The sequence below is a fragment of the Seriola lalandi genome, unplaced genomic scaffold, assembly GCF_002814215.2.
Source record: "Seriola lalandi dorsalis isolate HSWRI2012SDOR001 ecotype SW California unplaced genomic scaffold, Sedor1 jcf7180002054048, whole genome shotgun sequence".
NCBI classification, from domain to species: Eukaryota; Metazoa; Chordata; class Actinopteri; order Carangiformes; family Carangidae; genus Seriola; species Seriola lalandi.
Genome location: NW_019524601.1, coordinates 827,783 through 846,756, shown reverse-complemented (window position 1 = coordinate 846,756; position 18,974 = coordinate 827,783). Strand labels below are relative to the sequence as shown.

At 41.2% G+C, this 18,974-nt stretch overlaps 1 protein-coding gene across 2 annotated transcripts; it reads left to right on the top strand.

Moving 5' to 3' along the window:
- The first annotated feature begins 545 nt into the window (after positions 1-545).
- On the top strand, positions 546-17,625 carry golim4a (golgi integral membrane protein 4a). Of its 2 annotated transcripts, none has more exons than XM_023402984.2 (16): positions 546-1,205; positions 8,792-8,866; positions 9,179-9,228; positions 9,470-9,523; positions 9,790-9,940; positions 10,345-10,427; positions 10,649-10,732; positions 12,295-12,510; positions 12,602-12,889; positions 13,032-13,294; positions 13,625-13,698; positions 13,849-13,922; positions 14,361-14,570; positions 14,695-14,763; positions 14,996-15,085; positions 16,408-17,625. In XM_023402984.2, exons 1-16 carry the CDS (start codon positions 1,019-1,021, stop codon positions 16,561-16,563), a joined length of 2,124 nt encoding a protein of 707 aa, XP_023258752.1. In that variant the 5' UTR covers positions 546-1,018; the 3' UTR covers positions 16,564-17,625. The 2 variants fall into 2 exon arrangements, with proteins under 2 accessions (XP_023258752.1, XP_087029253.1); XM_087173127.1 differs by having other exon boundaries at positions 13,846-13,922.
- Positions 17,626-18,974: the final 1,349 nt, after the last annotated feature.

Here is an 18,974-nt window from a genome sequence, read left to right as displayed (position 1 = left end):
TTCCACAAAAATTAATCTGTACTGAGCATGTACGTTTGTTTACTTTATCATAATTATGATTTTATGTCTTATATGCACCCAAAGTTGTAATGGGTAAATAATTATTCTGAAGGGAGAAGTGAAACCAAATATTAAATGACTTGTATGCTGGGTTGTACTGTGACTTTTCAGTACATTCCTAATGCCATGATTATTTAATTTCAATAAGAATAACTATCTGAAGTTAACATGTAATCTGTAAAAGGTTGTTTTGGTTCTGGTGTGTGACTCAAAGCTCCTGTGGGTTCACACACTGTGTTCATGTCTATAATACTCGTGTAGGTATTCTGTAGCTTTGATTACACACTATTTGCGCAGCATCTTAAGATATTATCATAGGATTACAACAGGTCGTTGTAATGGGAAAACTACAAGTGTCCACCCTCTCATTCCCAGCCACTTTTTGATCGAGCTCTCTGGCGTCCAATTGATTAAACGTGTGCCTCTGAGGGCGGGAGTAGTGAAATTTATGGCTGCCCGGAGGAGGGACTTCCTTTAGAGTTGCAGTTGGATGGCAGCAGGCAGCTGCTGGGCTGACACGTAACTAAAGTTAAAGGTGCTATGGAGGCCTCGTCGGGGACTTGAGCGTTTAATTTTTCCATGATCTTCTTTGAATTGCGTCGGAAAAGCGAAAGTCTGGGAAGGTAAAAGAGAACGCTAACGGGAGTCGTCAGCCTCGGTTAGTCGCGCGTTTCAGCAGCGCACAGCCGGAGTTTGACGTGAAGTCAAGCGAAAATCTGAGCGGCTACTTTGAAGTTACAGGGGAGAGTCGTGAATGGATGGTGCTATGCTAAAATAATGTACACCGAGGCAATTATTAGCGTTTATTTTTTCTGCCTGGAAATGCTCGGGGAGTGAGGGGAGGGAGGGGGCGGCTTCTTCAGTCTTCACCGGGAGGTTAAAAAAGTTGAGTCGGAAGTTTCCAGCAGCAGAGACGGGGCTTTCTCGCGCAGACAGCGGGGAGGGGTGCGGGTCCAACATGGGAAACGGGGTGTGCTCCCGGAGGCAGCGGAGGATCTTCCAGTGTCTCCTGCTGCTCACGGTGGTCTGCGGGATGTTGTACGGGGGAATGATATCGTATGAGATGCACAAACAGCTCAAGAGGACGGAGGCGATGGCACTCAAGTACCAGCAACATCAAGAGTCCCTCTCGGCTCAGCTCCAAGGTAAACACAGTGATAGTGAGGTGATTGACTGTTGTACAGGTGCCAGAGAAGCGTGAGAACTGGCTTCTTTTGAATGTGACTAATGTCAGGCCAGACTAATAAAACTGCAGTTTTATTAGTCGCTATCAAACGCCTACACCCTTAAAATAAACCAGAGGACTTAATTCAATTCATTACGAAACACAGATAAGTTCGGCTTCCTGTCAGCACTGTTGGCACCTTAAAACGCAAACCTTTAACGTTTTGTTGTGTGTGTTTCTGTGTTAGAATAAAGCCTTAATTGTTAAGTGTGTGTGTCAAATGCAAAAATAGAAGAAACAGTGTGTCTGACCTAACTGGACTGTAGCTATACTGTAGCCAGGCAGTGATTTACCAAGTGCCTGTCCTTGACCTTTGACCCTATGTGGCTTTCTAATCTTGTGATAAACCAGGTAATGGTCTGAGCAGATTGGGCTTTAAAGTTCAACAGAAGGGTTCATGTGGTTGGTCAGCTCTGTCTTCTGCACTCCACTGTAAAGTGTGAAATTAGAGCCCTCAGTCCTCATGAGTGAGGTTTACTGCAGACTGGAGGCTGTGACAAACACACACACACACACACACACACACACCTGGTTGCAGTCGCTGTGTCCCCAGGCTCACCTCAACAGTATACAGATTAGTAGGCTATACTTTAAAGTGACGAGGTCAGCCAGCACATCTGCTCCTGCCAGCCACAGCTGGAGGAACAGTGGAGGGAAAGGGAACACTGAAGAGGCATATTGTAACATACAGGTTGAACTTTTTAAAAGTCTTTAAATGGGTTAGCTACCACCCTGAAGATGGTATTGTTTTGGTTTTAATCTTGCCATTAGTCTTTGTTAAAGAGTTTTGTATTATCTTGATAGTGGCTGTGTTGTTACAGAGGACGGAATATAAATCGTTTTCAGTGTAGACATCTTATTCAAACACCTGTCTTTAATTAAATACCCAATCAGTAATTTGACCGACATATGAAAATAAGCATTTAACCCTATTACTGCATCATTAAACATGAATAGCTAACAGTAAGTTGTGTATATATAAAAAACATATTGAAAGTTGGTCATGTTCCAGTCCTTTTATTTTAAATTCTGATGTTGGATCAACCAATTTATTTGTACTTAGATTAGTGTGTGTCTGTGGTTACACATCAAAATGGGATGTGGTTGTTAAGCTTAGTTGGCATAGAGCCAGCAGTTATTTAGTAACAGCCAAGAAACATAATAACTTCCAGTCAAACCACAACATCAACAGTCAAAAATCCATAAACATTGACTAATCTGTTTGCTTTATTGCCATTTGTGGAAGATAGTAACACACACACACACACACACACACTGATCTTCAGTATAATCCCCTTTATTACTAGCAGCATGTTTCTGTTAAACACCTAACTTCAGGAACTTCTTACACATAGCAGCTCTACAAAAGATTTGACCGTCTTGTCCTACCCTCTCTGATTTACTCCCTCCCTATAAAAGCACTTAAACGCACTCTGCTGTGCGGACAGGGTGTGAGGTTTTGTGTCATGCCATTATGCCAGGCAGAACACTCAAGCTATATGGCTTCATCTATTCAAAACAAAGTTTGTGCCCACATCAGAGAGTCAAAGAGAGTGTCAGGGTTTGAGCTAAGACTCTGGACCTGATAATTGAATGCAGCCTTTGATCCACCTAACCAGCAGTTATCTCCCCCCACCATCCACAGCTTGGGTCCAGCAGACTTACTGTAATGTTGCCCATAAACTTTTACACATAAGATGTGTGTAAAAGTGTATCCATGCACATGGATTTAGGCCTTTGTTTGTTTCATTGTCTAGTGAAGTAATCTGTGACAAATGTGCGCTTGTAAACAGTAAATTTGATTTTATAAGGTGTCGTGAATAGCATTGGCTTTCCAAGTAGGCAGCTTTATATGAGAAATGTGAGATTTTCCTCTCATATTTTCTATTATGTCAACTTCTACTTAAACAAAGCTAGCTCAGTAGTGTATTTTAGTCAGTTTCAGGTCGATGTTATACAAATGGGTTCGATTTCATTTTTTCAGAAGATGCAGTAAATCTGATATATCCAGAAAGAGAGAGCGTTGCAGTAGAATTTGACAGTTCAAAGAAAGCGATATTGCTCAACTCCATTTGCATCGTTCTGTGCACCACACCCCTTCTCTCATTGTGAAGCAATGGGTCCTTCAACCAATCACAGGGTTCAGGCCACTCCAGATTCTGTCCTATATTTAGAGGTGGGCCATAGCTTGGGGGCTGTATTGATTCTCTGTTGCCCACCATAACCACAGGCTGGCAGTTGTTAGTCATTTAAAAGCATCAACTGGCACTTTGTGGTTATGCCTGCACTCTGAGAAAAGTGTCCCTGTGATTTAACACCCATTCACCCCCTCACACAATCACACACATATCAGTGTTTCCTTGCCATTTTCAAAAACATTGATAAAACAGAAAATGAACGCTGTAAAATGTTTCGCATCGCCAACAGTTGTCACCTGCTGTTTATTATAATGAATGCTCTCGTCGCAACCCATGACAAACGGAAGTAAACACTTTTGTTGTTTGAGTTAGAGATGCAAATTCTCCCTGGATTCAACAGAAGTATTTGACCCGATTTGGGTTTTTGTATCTCCTGATTAAAAATGAAAAGGTTAGATTTTTGTCTTGCAAAGTGCCTTCTAAATATGAATGCCAAAGAAATGAACAATAAAAATGCAAGGCATGACTTGAATCCAAAATAAATCAAGTCACAACAGAACACACCGCTGTCTACGTTCAAAGTATATGTGAATATTAGATTAGTATATAGGTAAAATCTATTCTTTTATTGCAAAATTTTGTTAGTGGGATTTTGTGAGATCAATGGGCTCCAAGGGACTGGCCTCAGCATACAGAACTCTTCATACCACTTCTCTAGGGCTCTCAAATGTCCGGATCTTTCTGTCCTTCAAACTTTATCTTGAACTCCATTATTTTGGTCAATGAGGAGGTGAGTTTGTCACCAGGTTCCCACCTGTCTGAGGTTTCTCAGATTAACTGAGTTACAATTTCAGGGAGAAAGACTCAACACCACTCAGACCACCTTTTTTGTCTAGTTTACACATGTTTAAATATGTAATTACCGGGTATAAAGGTACCTGTGTGGGGGGCTGTGTTTACAAGTAGGAGGTTGGAGGAAAGCTGACACAAGAGGAGGAAGTTTGAAACCCTTAATATGTTTCGGTAAAAGCTTTGTGCAAGCTTGCTCTGCCTGCTCCTGTGAGTGAAAGATAAAAATAAAGTAACTGTGATTACTATGAGAAACTCAGGAATGTTGACCTTGATTGTACATATTGTAGTAGGATTTGAGCTGTAGTGCAGTGAAAGCTGTGAAGTAAACTCACCAAAACATCGATTTGTAAATCTGACTGGAATTTAAAAATATAAATATTATGTTTATATGAGCAAATATGTGATCCTGACTCAGATCCTGAGGTTTTAAAAGTTTTTCTGGCCCGGTGCAGGGTATGACCTAGATGTGGAGAGGATTGAGTCAGATTACCTGATGAAAACACTAAACATTACAGTGTACACACTTTAAGCTCTGTGATCAACCAGGCAAAATGAATACACAAGCCCCAAAGGAACCATGTACACAACACCTTCTGCATTACTGGAGTAAGTTAAGATCTGTATTGACTCTCACTTCCTTCTAAATTGAACCGGACCTCTGTGTGTGTGCTCAGTGGTGCGGTGGGAGTGTGAGTGAGAACACACACAAACACAGCACAGACAAAAACCCGCAGCCCATTTCCCCCCGTGATTGAGAGTATTCACGGTCCACAACTCTAACCGATCCAATCTTCTCCACATCTAAACCAGCAGGCCAATAAAGGTCACCAGCGTAGAGAACTCTGTTGTTCTCGCTCTGACGATGCACTTACACTGCACTGTAAGGGAAATGTTTCAGTGCTCTGAGGGGAAAAACTTCAAACAATAAATGTTCCTTCCCGTGCTCTTTGAGGTCCGGTTTGTGCGTGTGGAAGCGTTTCATTTGTGGGAATGGTCGACCCTGAGACAGCAACAAGTGGTGGTCTTTGCCTCTGGATATTTGTAGTTACATTGATCGGATGTTACTTTGAGCAGGGTTGAAAAAAATTGACTCAGTTGTAATTTTTACCTCCGACAAGGAGATGATGTTTTCACCTGTGTCTGTTTGTTTGTTTGTCAGCAGGATTACACAATAAATATTAAATTCTGTTGCGGATCCGGTTAAAGGGGCAGATGCAGGAATATTTGACCACTTTCCTCAACATTGCGAGATAGGGCATTGTCGTCACATTTCGCCTTAGTGGATGTAAAGGAAAGAAAAGGAGAAAGGAAGTAAATGAACATGCATTTCAATATCTTTAACTAAATTTACAATTAATTTATTCTTCTCTCTTAATCTTTATCCTTGTTATGTTTCTGTGAAGCAAATTGAGCTTCTAAATGAAACATATAATGTAAATATTGAATTTGCCTTGTGGCAATATTAGTGAGTTTTAATAACTCAGAAGCACATTCAGATGACATCCTTTTTTAGACTGTAGCTTCTTTGTAGCTGTTGCCCAACTTGTTCGTGTTGTCCCCTAGAGAGAGGGTGTGTGTGTGTGGTGTGGTATGAGCTGAGCTGAGCAGCATGGCCTCATCTTTGGCACAACTGAGAGGGTACAGAGCTTGCAACAAGCAGAATAAAACCTCCCTAATCTGATGTGGCTCAACGTCCATCTGATTAAGCTCAGAGAAAAGAAAGAATTTAGAAAGACAGTTCTCTGGAGTCTGTTGGATTTCAGCCAAGTTATCAACATAAAGTTCAAACGTCATGTTATTTTCCAGTGTTATATCAGTAAACAACTACGCAGTCGGTTGCATGAATTCGGTGAAATTACGGCACATGGCACAGTGTGCAAAAATAGTAAGTGCGGCAATATAAACTTTATATGAATGACCTCAGGTAATAAACACCACATTTATGTAAGAAATCACTGAAAGGCAGCATTTTCTATATACAAAAGAGCAGACATTGACATAAAAACACACACATGTTCACTCAATACAACATAAAGTGCAGTACATTGGAAATACCCATTTATGGCAACACCCGGGTGCAGATAATAACGAATGTTGACGACGGTAGTGACAGCATTGGTGTCGCGGGAGGAAAAAAACCACAGTGTCACCAGGTAGGGCAGTTTGTCCGTGAAGGTCAGATTGAGTTAACAAAGCTGTGGCGTCACTTTTTGTTAAACAAAATCTCTTATTAGAATGTGCCATTGTTGAACCGAGCTAATTTGCTTTAAACCAGATGAGGGGAGAGAGACATTTTCCACGTTATTAGACACTAAAATGTTTCCATTAAATAAGCACCAAGCTATTTAATCAGTTTGAATTTAATGTTTGCCCTGTATTAGCTTGAGTAGCCATTAGTTGCTTTATTGCACCTTTTAATACCAAGTCTGTGTCTCACCCTCTTGTTGTGGTTTGTGTGTTTCCATGACCGTCTCTTTCCCTTCAGTCTCTCCTGGTTTGTCTGTTTATGTCTGTCCTCTTTGTGGCCGCCTCACTGCTGTGAGCTTCCCTCTGCTTCACTCTCCATTTCGTTTTTACTTATTCTCTGTGCCTACATCTGCTCCTCTCTCCTACAAGCTTTTACTCTTCTTCCACTCATGAAATTATTACAAGATTGTTCTGTATAGTTAACAGTTTATCCTGGAATCTGTTGAGTTGGCGCTTAAAGGGAAAAATAGCCACATCATCAGTTTGACCGCCCAAATTGCCCAAGGCGGGAGAGAGAAAATGTAAGAGACTGGAAGAAGTGATGACCTAGTAGTCATGGTCCAAGTATTTTATTTTTTTTTTTTTTTAAGATGGATGAATGACAGCTTGCCCCAAGACCACAATAAGGGATCAGATCCAAATTATTGTAACATGAGAGATTGTTCATAACCTCATTACATTTGTTCAAGAAGTGTATTAAGGGGACAGAGCATGTTTCTTACCAAAGTGTTGATGGGAGTTACTGTTATTGACACAAAGTTACAAAATGCTTCAAATAAAATAATAAAACCAAAGACTTGAATGACACTTGGCTCATAAAATCTTATTCTGTCCATGTAGTAAATGCTGTGTGATTACTATGCAGTGTTCATAATGGTTTGTTTAAATGTGAATATTACTTGCCAATTTTGAATGTATAAAGTATGACTAGTGTAACACACAGGAAGTAGATCAAATACTAAATATGTAGGTTAAAAATCGCTTATCACCACAAAGCATTTGCAGATCCAGTACAGTAATACGACGCCAGTAAAACTGCACTTGAAGAACAGAAAGGGTTTTAAAACAACGCTAGTCACAAATGCACAACTGAACTGTGTCGTAAGCCTCTACAGACCGAGTACAGAGAAGTGGATGTGTGGAAGAGATGAGTAGCCTCCAGTTACAATCTGGAGAATAAAAGCTCAATATGAGTGATGAAAACTAAATTTGCATTTGACTTAGGAAAAATGTGTTTAAATAAAAAAAAAAAATTTTTTTAAAAAAACCATTTAAAATCAGTAATATGTTTATTCACTTATTCAATTTTAAATTCAAATGCCCTCCTCATCTCCTTTAAGCTTCTTCTTTTGTGTTTGGTGGTTGTTCCTTGAATCTCCCCTCTGTCACAATACACACAAACACAACAAAGTGTGTTTTTGTAGATTATTTAGGCTCAGGTCTGTTTTGAATCTATCTGAAAGAACAGAAGCAGTGATGTGCAGGGCATCTGAATGGAACAAGTTGAGAAAAAAGAGCAAAACGGACGTGCAGCTTGCGAACCTGCCATCATGTTTATTCATTTGTTGCATCGTTTGTGTGTGTAACTCCCGGTTGTATAAGCTTTGGATGCACTTTTCGTATCATCTCCATCCTGTAGTCTGCCGCTTCTTTTAAACTAAGTCCCCACAGGGATTATTTCCTTTTCAGTTAATCTTGAATGAAAAATGGAGGGGAATAAAAGAGGAATCTGGTGAGAAAGAGTTTGGACAGGGCAGAGATTAGAATTGTGTCTGGGCAGACAATGAAGATGAAGGAGCAAGGAAGACCAAGAATTATGTTAATTTACTTGATGTATTTTCATTGAATGAAAGTGAATCATACTTTAAAAAACCTCTTAGACACAGCCACCAGGCATATAAGCAGCAGGAAACAAACTAGAAGTATTTGTAAATACTTTTAGACCACCAGACTTGTGAGGAATACCACAGCTTTCTGTTGATGGAGCGGCCGTCGTGTCCTGAGATCACAGTGTGGTTGAATAAATATCACACCCGGCTCTTGTATCAGCAATAAAATCTATATCTTCTCTCTGCCTGCCCCTCTATAAGTGTATGTGTTTTCTGCAGTGTACATGTTTGTGTTACACCTCTCTTTTTGATTACTTTACCTTCCACCTGGCACAAACAGAGGCCTATACACTCACTAAACCTTTGGATCTCCTCTCTCTCTACCTCCCTCCTTTTATTTATCCTCTCTCTTTCCCTCCATCTGTGTTTTATATGTGAAGTGGTGTACGAGCATCGCTCCAGGTTGGAGAAGTCTCTGCAGAAGGAGAGGTTAGAGCACAAAAAGGCCAAAGAAGGTGAGAAAAATGACATCTACACTCAATTCTGACTCATGAGGTGCAGTATATGTGCATTCAAAGGAGCTCTGGGAAAATTCATATTTCACACTGCATATCATTTGGTGGTAGATCAAATATTAGATTGTATTAAATACTTACAAGAATATTGTCATCAGAGATTGCATGTGTAAATGAACTTCAATGTATTATTCCTGAGTTATTACCCACCTTGAATCCACCTCCTGCAACATCATTTTCCCTTACATTGGTTAGAATTAAATTCATCATCAAAAAAAAAATAAAACAAGACTGATCTGTTGTGATTTCTAGATTATCTGGTTTACAAACTTGAAGCACAACAGTCACTAAACAAGGAGAAGGTAAGTCATAACGTATCTTTAAACTTATCTTTACAGATTGTTTGATCTGCTCCTCATCAAGCATTTACAACTTTTCTGTCTGTGTGTGTTGCTTTGTTGTCGAGTTACGCAAATACTACTGCTGTAACTGACACTACCAGCTCGAGTTGATCTCTTCAGCAATATCTGTTGTTAAGCTAACCGGAAGCCTGGACCACAAAGTCGCTGAGTTTTGTAACCTTTTGTCTTTATGCTGAAATAGCAAGACTCCAGCAGCAGATTCAACTCTTTACAAGTGCAGCATCAGATGTTAAAGGTATGGATGAGATTAGTCACACACACACACTTGTGCTTACCATGCCGGTTTCTTTATTCTTGTCATAAACACAGACACAGGCATCCTCATATTCTTCCTATCGTTTGTTTGAACACACTCTCACCCTGACCTGACTGCACTACATCCTTCCTCCTTTTGGTGTAAAGTTTATACGTGTGTGGGGGGAGGGACAGTTTTTCATTGATGAAGCTTATTACAATGAGGAAAAACATTTGATGACAGTAGTTTTTTGTCTCTTCTGTCAGAACCAGCACGATGATCTGAAGAAGCAGTATTACGATCTGCAGGAGCAGCACCAAGTGCAGGGCGAGGACCACGGCCGGCTGCTGGATGAACACAGAGAGCGCTACGAGAAGCTGCAGCAAGCCAAAGACGTGGAAGTTACCCAACTCAAAGGTGCAGATTTTTGAAGCTTTTTTTTTAACACTTACTCTGTCTCCATCTTCTGACTTTGTGAAATACTGCATGTCTTTAGCCACGTATAAACATTTTATGTGCAGACTTTTAGATGTAGAAAACTTTTTGGTATTTTACTGTTCAATATGTGGTTAAACTCATCCTATGCTCCAAGCTTATTTACTTAAAACAGATGGATTCCATTTGCCATTTTACTATAAGATATTTGTACACAAATGGGACAAGGGTTTGTAAGATGAGTCAGAAGGAGAGAAAAAAAAGAAACATGAACATATACAAGTGGTTCTCATCATCTTTGCATCCTTTGCAGTTTCCTGTCCTTTCATGTGTTTCCTGTTTAGTTGCATGTTCACTGTGGCTGTGTTTTCTGTGTTTAATTGCAGAGAATGTATATAACCTGAGGGAGGAAAATAAGCAGCTGAGGAAAGCCCACCATGACATTCATATACAGTTACAAGATGCACGGGTGAGAACAGATGTATTTTCAACTTTTTTTCTTTTTTTTTTTTTTCCAAAAAAGTAGAAAGATAAAATGTTAAGTTTAGTCATTGATTCACGAAATAGTGCCAGCAGAGTTGGGTAAACCACAAACAACAAAAAAAAGGGTGTTATCCTATTTTAAATTAAAAAGCTTTACATAAAAACAAATGGCTCATTCCTGCTCTTTGGTTGCACTTGTGTGTTCAGGTTCAGCATCAGGACCTGAAGGCAAGCCACGACCAGCTGGCACTGACACTAGAGGACCACAAGAGTGCGCTGGCTGCAGCTCAGGTAGGACGGCAGCAAACAGACGCAGCTTCATTGTTCACTGCAGTCGGTGAATACAGCAGCTGATTGATGCTGAATATGTGGTTGCTTCACAGAGGAATGATTTGACACAGAGTTAGTCACATTGACAGATAAGAGATTTGTGTTATCATTTAGCATGTTAGCAGAGAAGCTACAGAGCCCAGGACAGTATAAATGGAGTAAAAAGACTCGGTGTTAAGGAGGGTGTGTTGCTGTTGTACTCATCTGATTGAACATTTATTTATCAAAACTAATGAGGAATTAATGAGCTGATGAAAAGGGAGGTCATACGGGAAAACTGAAGATAAAGTTCTGTAGCCAGCATGTTCCCAGAGCAACTAAAACATCCGCTCCTCTGCTCTGCATTCCTCTCAGCCCGACTGTAACCTTTACTTTGACCTTCTCAGTACAGCTGAAATGTTTATTGCAGTAAACGGCATAATCCCAAGCAGACGGGGAAAAAAAGATGGCCGAAAAAACGTGTTGCTTGTTTGTTTTTTTGGATGATTAGTCCAGATGTTGCTGTTTCTCCTTGAAAATGACCTCTGAAGTGCCTCAGTGGTTTATTGAATCTGCAGTACTCTGCTGATTTGTTCAAAATGCTTTCCTCCTTCTCGTCTGCATTTATGGATAGTAGCTCACTCTCCTCTCTTTTCTGCTCTCTGTTTCTGTCTGTCTGTCTGTCTGTCTGTCTGTCTGTCTGCATTTGCTAATTGGTTTTAAAGCCTGTCCTGCTCTTCATTAGTGATTCTAGTTGGACAAACACACACACGCGCGCACACACACACACACACACACACACACACACACACACACACATCACACACAAAACGCTTTCCTTCACTCCAGGGGGTTTGGTTTAGTCAGGGCTGTCAGAGCAGTACATCTAAAGCACGTTGCAGCCAATCAGCCAGAAAGATATAATGGAGGGACTGGAGCGAGACAAACAGAGAGGGCAGGAATTTAGAAAGAATTCTTAGAATTTAACCCTCTGGCCTGTTTTCAAAGTGTGTGTGTTTGTACTGTATAATAAAATGGTGTCATTTAATGGTATGTTGGCATAGACTGGATGGTTTGTTAGAAAAGAAACCATTTTTTTGCCTCCTTTTGGAGAATATATTTTCAACATTCAGTATTTAAATCTGTATTTAGGGGCTGGGTCTCAAACCTCAAAAGTTTTCCGGTAGCAACTAAATGTCCAGCAATATTGTTAAAAGTCTTTTGGATGGGTGTAGCTCTGTCCTTTAACTGACCAAGATGTTTCGGCAGCACAGACAAAATTGTCAGGTGCTGAAAGATGCCGCGTCCAGTATCCGGTCAGATTCGTAGTCTTGTTTGCTTGTTCTTTAACCAGATATTTAGTGATTTATGATTAGTTTTAAATCATAGTTTAAACTGGACTTGACACCTGTTTGATTTGGATAATATTTAACTTTTAAGAAGTTTGTTTTCTTTTTAATATAGAAAAACATTTTGTGAAATATTTCTTAAAATGCCAAATCAGTGAAAGTTTTATTGTTTGATGTGTATATTGTTCCCTTTAGGTGCAGGTGGATGAATACAAGCAGCTGAAGGACTCTCTGAACAGGGTGCCCAATCTGAGACAGCCTGAGCAAAACCCTCCTCAGCAGCCGCAAGCTGCTGCTGCCGCCATAGCTCCTGAATCCCATGTCCATAACGCCCAGGACGCTATGATACTGGCACAGCCACATGAAGGTGACCCAGCCCGAGAAGATCACCAGGCTCACCAGGAACCCAGGGTAATGTGAGATTCTGTGGGATCCCTTTACTATCAAGACCATATGCACACAGCAAATATGAAAATGATTTCTCTTATTGCTGTCTTCTCAGTTGGACCACCTAGTAGAGGAGGCGCATGCCCCGTCCAACATCAAGTCCCATCCCAGCGTATCCCAACACACCGTGTCAGAGAAAGAGGAAGAGGATGGAGAGGGAGAGGCAGAGAGGAGGAGGGAGCTGGCAGAGGAGGAGATGGCTCAAGCAGGACAGCCTCAGAAGCTGGAGGAGGACCCGGACCAACCACAGGATGAGCAGCAGGAGGAGGAGGAGGGAGAGGAGCCAGAACAGGAACACCCGGATGAGAACGCACTGGACCGTCAGAGACGCCAGCCACAACCGGTCAGCACTTTTCTGTCTTATCCAAACAGGGTTAAAACTGGCCTTGAACTAACTTAGGTTTCCTGTATCTCATTTGACTATTACTAGTTTAGAGTGACTGTTATGTCATTTAAAACTTTAACATAAGAAACCTTTTAATCAGGACATGCAGCTGCAGCACGAGGCACACGCCCAGGTGGCGCATGTGAAGTCGGCCTACGAGCAGCAGCAGGAGCAGCAGCGCCTGGAGGCTCAGAGGGGTGAGGAGCGCAGGCAGATCCAGATGCGACAGGAGGCCCTGCAGGCGCAGAGGGAGAGGGTGCTGAAAGAGAGAGAGCAAAGGCTGAAGGAGGAGCAGGAGAGAGAGCAGCAGCAGCACTGGGAGGCCGACAGACGGGAGCAGCTGATGAAAGAAGAACACCAAAGGTCAGATTTCAAATCGGTTGGAATCACTTAAAATCTGGTGCACAGGGAGTTTGCAGGAATTACAAAAGATAAGTCGAACTGGGTGTGTACATACAGATGTGCAAACTGGAACAGTTCTACTACACAAATATATCTATAAAGTATCTTAGAGATCCAGCTAGATATGTACTGATAGCTCCAAAGAAGACTATTGAAAAAGAAACTGCAATGTGGCAAGCAGTAAACTTTTAAACACATGCTTTGTTTCTCAACATTAATAAATCTGTTTCTGATGTGGCTTATAAAGCCTGTGCCCTGCTGACTGGCCTGTTCTGTCATTGTTGTTATTAGGAAGAAGACAGAATATGAGAACATGGACAATGATATTGTTGAGGGAGAAGACGACCATCACACTGAAGATGAAGGTGAGACAGACAGACTGCCAGGGGTCAGCAGTCAGATACTTTAGAATGTTCATTATAGTAGCATATTCTTTGAAAGAAGGTTTCTAAGTGTCTGATGGTATTTGAAGAGCTCAGAGATGTGTGTGTGTGTGTGTGTGTGTGCATAAGCAGCTCATAAGCCACATGAGGATGAGGAGGAGGAGGAAAAACAAGAAGCAGATCACAGAGTGCCACCACATCAGCAGGTAAATCTCCATCCATCTATCCATTCATCCTGCTCACTCAATCTGTTAATCATCTGTCTATCCTTTCAGCTCATTCACTCACATTAACATTCACACCAGTGTATCATGCGTCATACATCCATTCAGAAATCCATTCATTCTGCTATCCAACCAGAAGTCTATTCTTTCATCCTCCATGCCAACTGCCTCACACTGGCATCATGACTTCATCTTCCTTCTATCCATCAATCAAACCAAGGATGTATTAATACACTAGAGTACACTAACTGTCCCAAGGAGCAGTTATTAATCCTCCACATTACAGTTTTATCTCTTGCTCTTATTATAATGTTAATGCTTGTTATACAAATATCAACCCACTTATCCCATTAATTATAGTATCTCATCCTTTCTCTCTTCTCTTCCTGTGTTATTTTACCATGATCTCTTCTTGCACAGGGTGCTGTAGATGGTGAGCTGGACCCCGAGGATGACCCCAACAACCAGGGAGAGGATGAGTTTGAGGAGGCTGAGGACGAGCGGCCGCAACACAGGGTTGCAGGAGAGGAAGAGGTGGTGGTAGAAGAGGAAGAGGAGCCGGCAGCGCCAGCCCAGCACATAGACGCACACCCCGGCCCTGAGCAACCTGCTGTAGAGGAGGAACTGGTGGTGAGTATGGGGTCAGGGAAGAATGAGAGAGTAACTAACCCTCTGGGTTAGTTTAATGAAGAGATCAGTAATAATCTGTAGGGAGTGTTTTGAACATGTGTGTGTGTGTTTTGTGTGTGTTCAGATGGCTGGAAACCCAGATCAACAGGAGGACAACCTGGACGACCAGTACCAGGAGGAAGTGGAGGATGAGGTCTGTAATACACATGTTCAGATGCACATTTTACATACTGAGAGGAGAAGAAGAAGAAGAAGAAGGGAAGAAATGACATGCAGGGGAGGCAGATTTAACACCAAACACTACACAAATATGAATAATATGTCCCACATTTTTTCAATCCACTGGGAAAACTTCAAGTTTCATTTTTCATCTGTAAAATCAGTCTACCATTGAACCCCTTTCACTTGTTATCCATGTTCTAAAGGCCCAGGAGGACATAGCTGGTGGGCAGAAGAGAGAGGGGGAGGTGGAAGAAGAAGGAGAGGATCCATATAACGAGGAGAACATAGAACAGGTAGGTTCGTCTGTGGGGAACCAGTAAACTTTTCCTCCAAGCATTCACATTTCTTCGGTACTGCATTTTATTCCCATATCCCAAACTGGTTATGATTTTTTTAAAAAGCTTATTAAAAATTTACCTCCCAGTTACCCAGGAGGTGGCTAGGAAATGCACTCACCCACCACCTCAGCAACTCGGGTGAAATGCCTGGTTTTGCTGTGCTTTCCCTACAAACATAATTAGCAGTGTGCATACTCCTGCACACTACTCATACCGGACATACTCACTGCTCTGACATTTTTGCTGCACAGGGATTCACTTGTTTTAGTTCAAGTGTGAGCGCATACCTGAGTTTTGTCCTGGTAACTTGAACCCAGCCTGTGCATGTGATGGTAAATGAGGGAGATCAGGTGGCGAGTCTGTCGGGGTGTCAGGTTTCCACATGGTTTGGATTATACAATTTGTCCTCAGAGGAAATCTGTTTGAACAGAGAAGCTCGCACGCATTAGTGATATCTCCAAAATGTACAGACCTTATGAGGAACTAGCACTGTACCCTGCTGAAGTGTCCTTGAGCAAGACTCCCTGCTACTTTCTGTTCTGTAACTGACCCTAACTTCTGACCTCTTAGGGAGAGCGAGAGTAATTTATTTATATTCCCTAGTGGAGGAACACTGTTGAGTCAATTTTGTGCATGTAACATATATAGTGTATAATCATTTTGATCTAGATATCACAAAAGTTTTTCAAACTTAAATGAGTCAAACAAATACATTAAATGGAGATGAAACAAGTAGTTTTAGTTTATATAAGTTCATATGTATCTGCCCCCCCCCCCCCCCCCCCCCCCCTACTTGTGTTTCATACTCTGTCACCTGTTGAGTGAACGTACTTGTTTCTCTGTAATTTGAGCCCAGTGGAGCTTTCACTTCATTCAGCTTCATTCATGCACAGCTGTACAGTTGGTCTGTTCCAGTTGAACCTTTACACAAACGCCTCAGCTCTCATATATTTACAACAGAATTAATTACAATCTTGTGTGTTACAGTCCTGTAGACAGATAAGCAGACAAAACATGGAGGCATGCAAACAGTCATTGTCCTGTTACAGAGTCACAAACCATAGATTTCTATGGGGGAATGTAAATGGATATATAAAAACAGGATTCTGAGACTAATTAGTAAACATGAAGAAAAATAATATAATTTCAAGTCTGAAGTTGTGTCAGTACACCTGTTAATGTCTAAAATGATCATCTTTAGTGTGAAAATATTGTTGGATGTTCACAAGTTTGCATATGATGACCATTAAATCATTTTGTTTCCTGATTTTCTCCAGGATGAAGTAAAAAACCAGGAGGGACCAAGAAACAAGGGGCAACACAGACAAGACGCAGAGGATAATGAGGAAGAGAATTACGAAGAGGAAGAAGAGGAGGTAGAGGAGGATACAGCTGGTCAAGAGAAGGGAACCAATCGGAGGGCAGAGATGTAGGACAGATGCAGGCTTGAACCAGCTGCAGTGCCTTTTCGGATGCCTGTAGAGCCTATCAGGTCTATCTTTCCCTTGTTTGACAAAGGAATAAAAGCAGCCATTCATTCAGAATTCCAATTAGGAAAACTGGGATATTAAGCCCGGAAGATGGGAGGCTATTCCAAACACTGTGGGGTTGGAACTGGTCAGCTCACACTGTGGAAATGGACAGAATTTATAGGACGGAAATGGGATATATACTGTTTTTTTATTTTTTTATTTTATTAATTTGCTTTTCTGCCTACTCGCACTTCTGCCTGATTGCCTGTCTAGCTCTGTTTTATTAACAGCAGACAGGCAGAGAATGTATTTTCTTTGTGTAAAGAAACCAAAATAAATTATGTTATTCTAATGTCCTCATGGTCAGGCCTCTATATGTATGTTTTTATCAAACAGTTGTATACTCTGTAGAGCTCAAATTTTAATTTACATCTTGCATTCCAATCGAACAAGTTGTTTTCTGTTATTTATTGTTCATTGTTACAACTCTGACAATCGTAAAAAGTCCCCCCCTCCCCCCTTGACTGAACTTGTTTGTCTCATAATGGCTTTCACCGGCTTCTTGAAGCTGATACACAGGAGCATTTTCACTGGATATTTCTGCAAATGTCAGTCAAAGAGACATTTCTGGTGAAGCCGTTCTGTGCTGAAAGTGTCACTCTGACATGTGCCTTTCCATTCTTGGAAACCTCTTCTGGGTCTTACTTATTTTACATTTGGAAAAACATTTCAATAGGACAGGAGAGATAAGAGCATGCCAGTGAACCTCTTGCATATTGCTTGAGCATAGCCTTAAAAAGAGGGCTATTTCATGTCGACTGCTGGTGTGAATTAAATTCACAAAAATGAATGCAATTTAATGCAACATCTTTAGTCTACTGTACAATGTATAGTAAAACAAATGCTGACAATTTGTACATTTTTCTGCCAGTTATATTTGATACAAAGAAGTGGGATTTTGATTGTATTGAAACATTTCTGTTACCTGAACGGTGAATGGAATAAAGAGGCTGAAGGATCTCAGGTAATTGTGATTGTGTTCTCTTAATTCTTCACTCCTTTTTGAAGATACAGTTTAAAGGTGAGTTTTTCCGGATGCTTCCTCAAAGTTTAGATTCAGGTTGTGGGCTATCTTTACTCATCCATCATACCTGTGTGGAAAAAAGACAGCTACAGCACTAATGTGATACTTCTCTGAGAGCACGTGGCTGGAGGCTAACACTTCATACTTATTTATAGTTTGTTTGATTACATACATATTTATCGTTTGTAATTTTTGAGGTTTTCAAGATCAATACTTTCATTTTCAAATTTGAGTGTTTCATTTCCATGTTAGTTTTTCTCTTTTTAACTAAAATTGTAATGCTTTTTATATTATTACTCAGAGATTCAGAAGAAGCAGTTAGGATGCTCTGCTGCTGTTTGTTGCCTGACATGACTAATAAAGCAGAGAGCTGCACACATTCTTGACTTGCAGCAAGCTCATAACTTGACTTAAGCTGTGTGCAACTCTTCTGTCAAGTCTATTTTCAAACAGAGACAAGATGATCATAAATATGTATCAAGCAGAAGGGGAAAAGATCATAAATATTCATCACTGAGTTCACATATCATGGGCGCTCAGTTGTTCACATCTGCACTGCAAGCCACAAATGTTTCCAAGTATAAATCCTGCCAACTCTGTTCCTTATCTACCCTCTCTGGTTGAGAATGGAGAAGTGAGAGGATTGTGGGTGAACTCGCACGCATGGGAAATAAACCGACAAATCAGGATGAAATGAAAATCAAACGAGAGGGGGTTGACTGAGAAAGGCAATTACCTGTAATGAACAACATTTGTCCCCAACACAGTCTCAATCAAATCACCACTCCTCCTTAGTCTCTCTTTCAGTCTCAGCCCCTATCATCCCGGTGCTTTCTCTCCATTTCTTCCCTCTCTGTCTCTCACTGCGTCTCCCTCTCTCTCTATTTCTGCCCAGCATCCCACAGGGATGCTGAGGGAGTATGGGAGTAACAGGTGTCTCATTACTGTGCTAATAGCAGGCCACAGGGAGGCACACACAGACACACACACACACACACACACACACACACATGCACAAATTGTGACAGTGACAAGCAATGGCAGAGATGATAACTCCTCCACATTCCTCACATTTTCACGCTCTCTCAGTCATCACTTCATGGGTGAATTACCAAGCATGAATAATTTTAACATGACGATTGCCTACAGCCGGAGTCTATCTTGAGACGCATGCCCACACGACTGCCACCGATTCTCAAAACCTTCCATTTAACACCAGAGCAAGATATACTTGAAAGCAGAAGCTCCAAGCTATGAAAAGATACCCCCCCCCCCCCCCCCCCCCCCC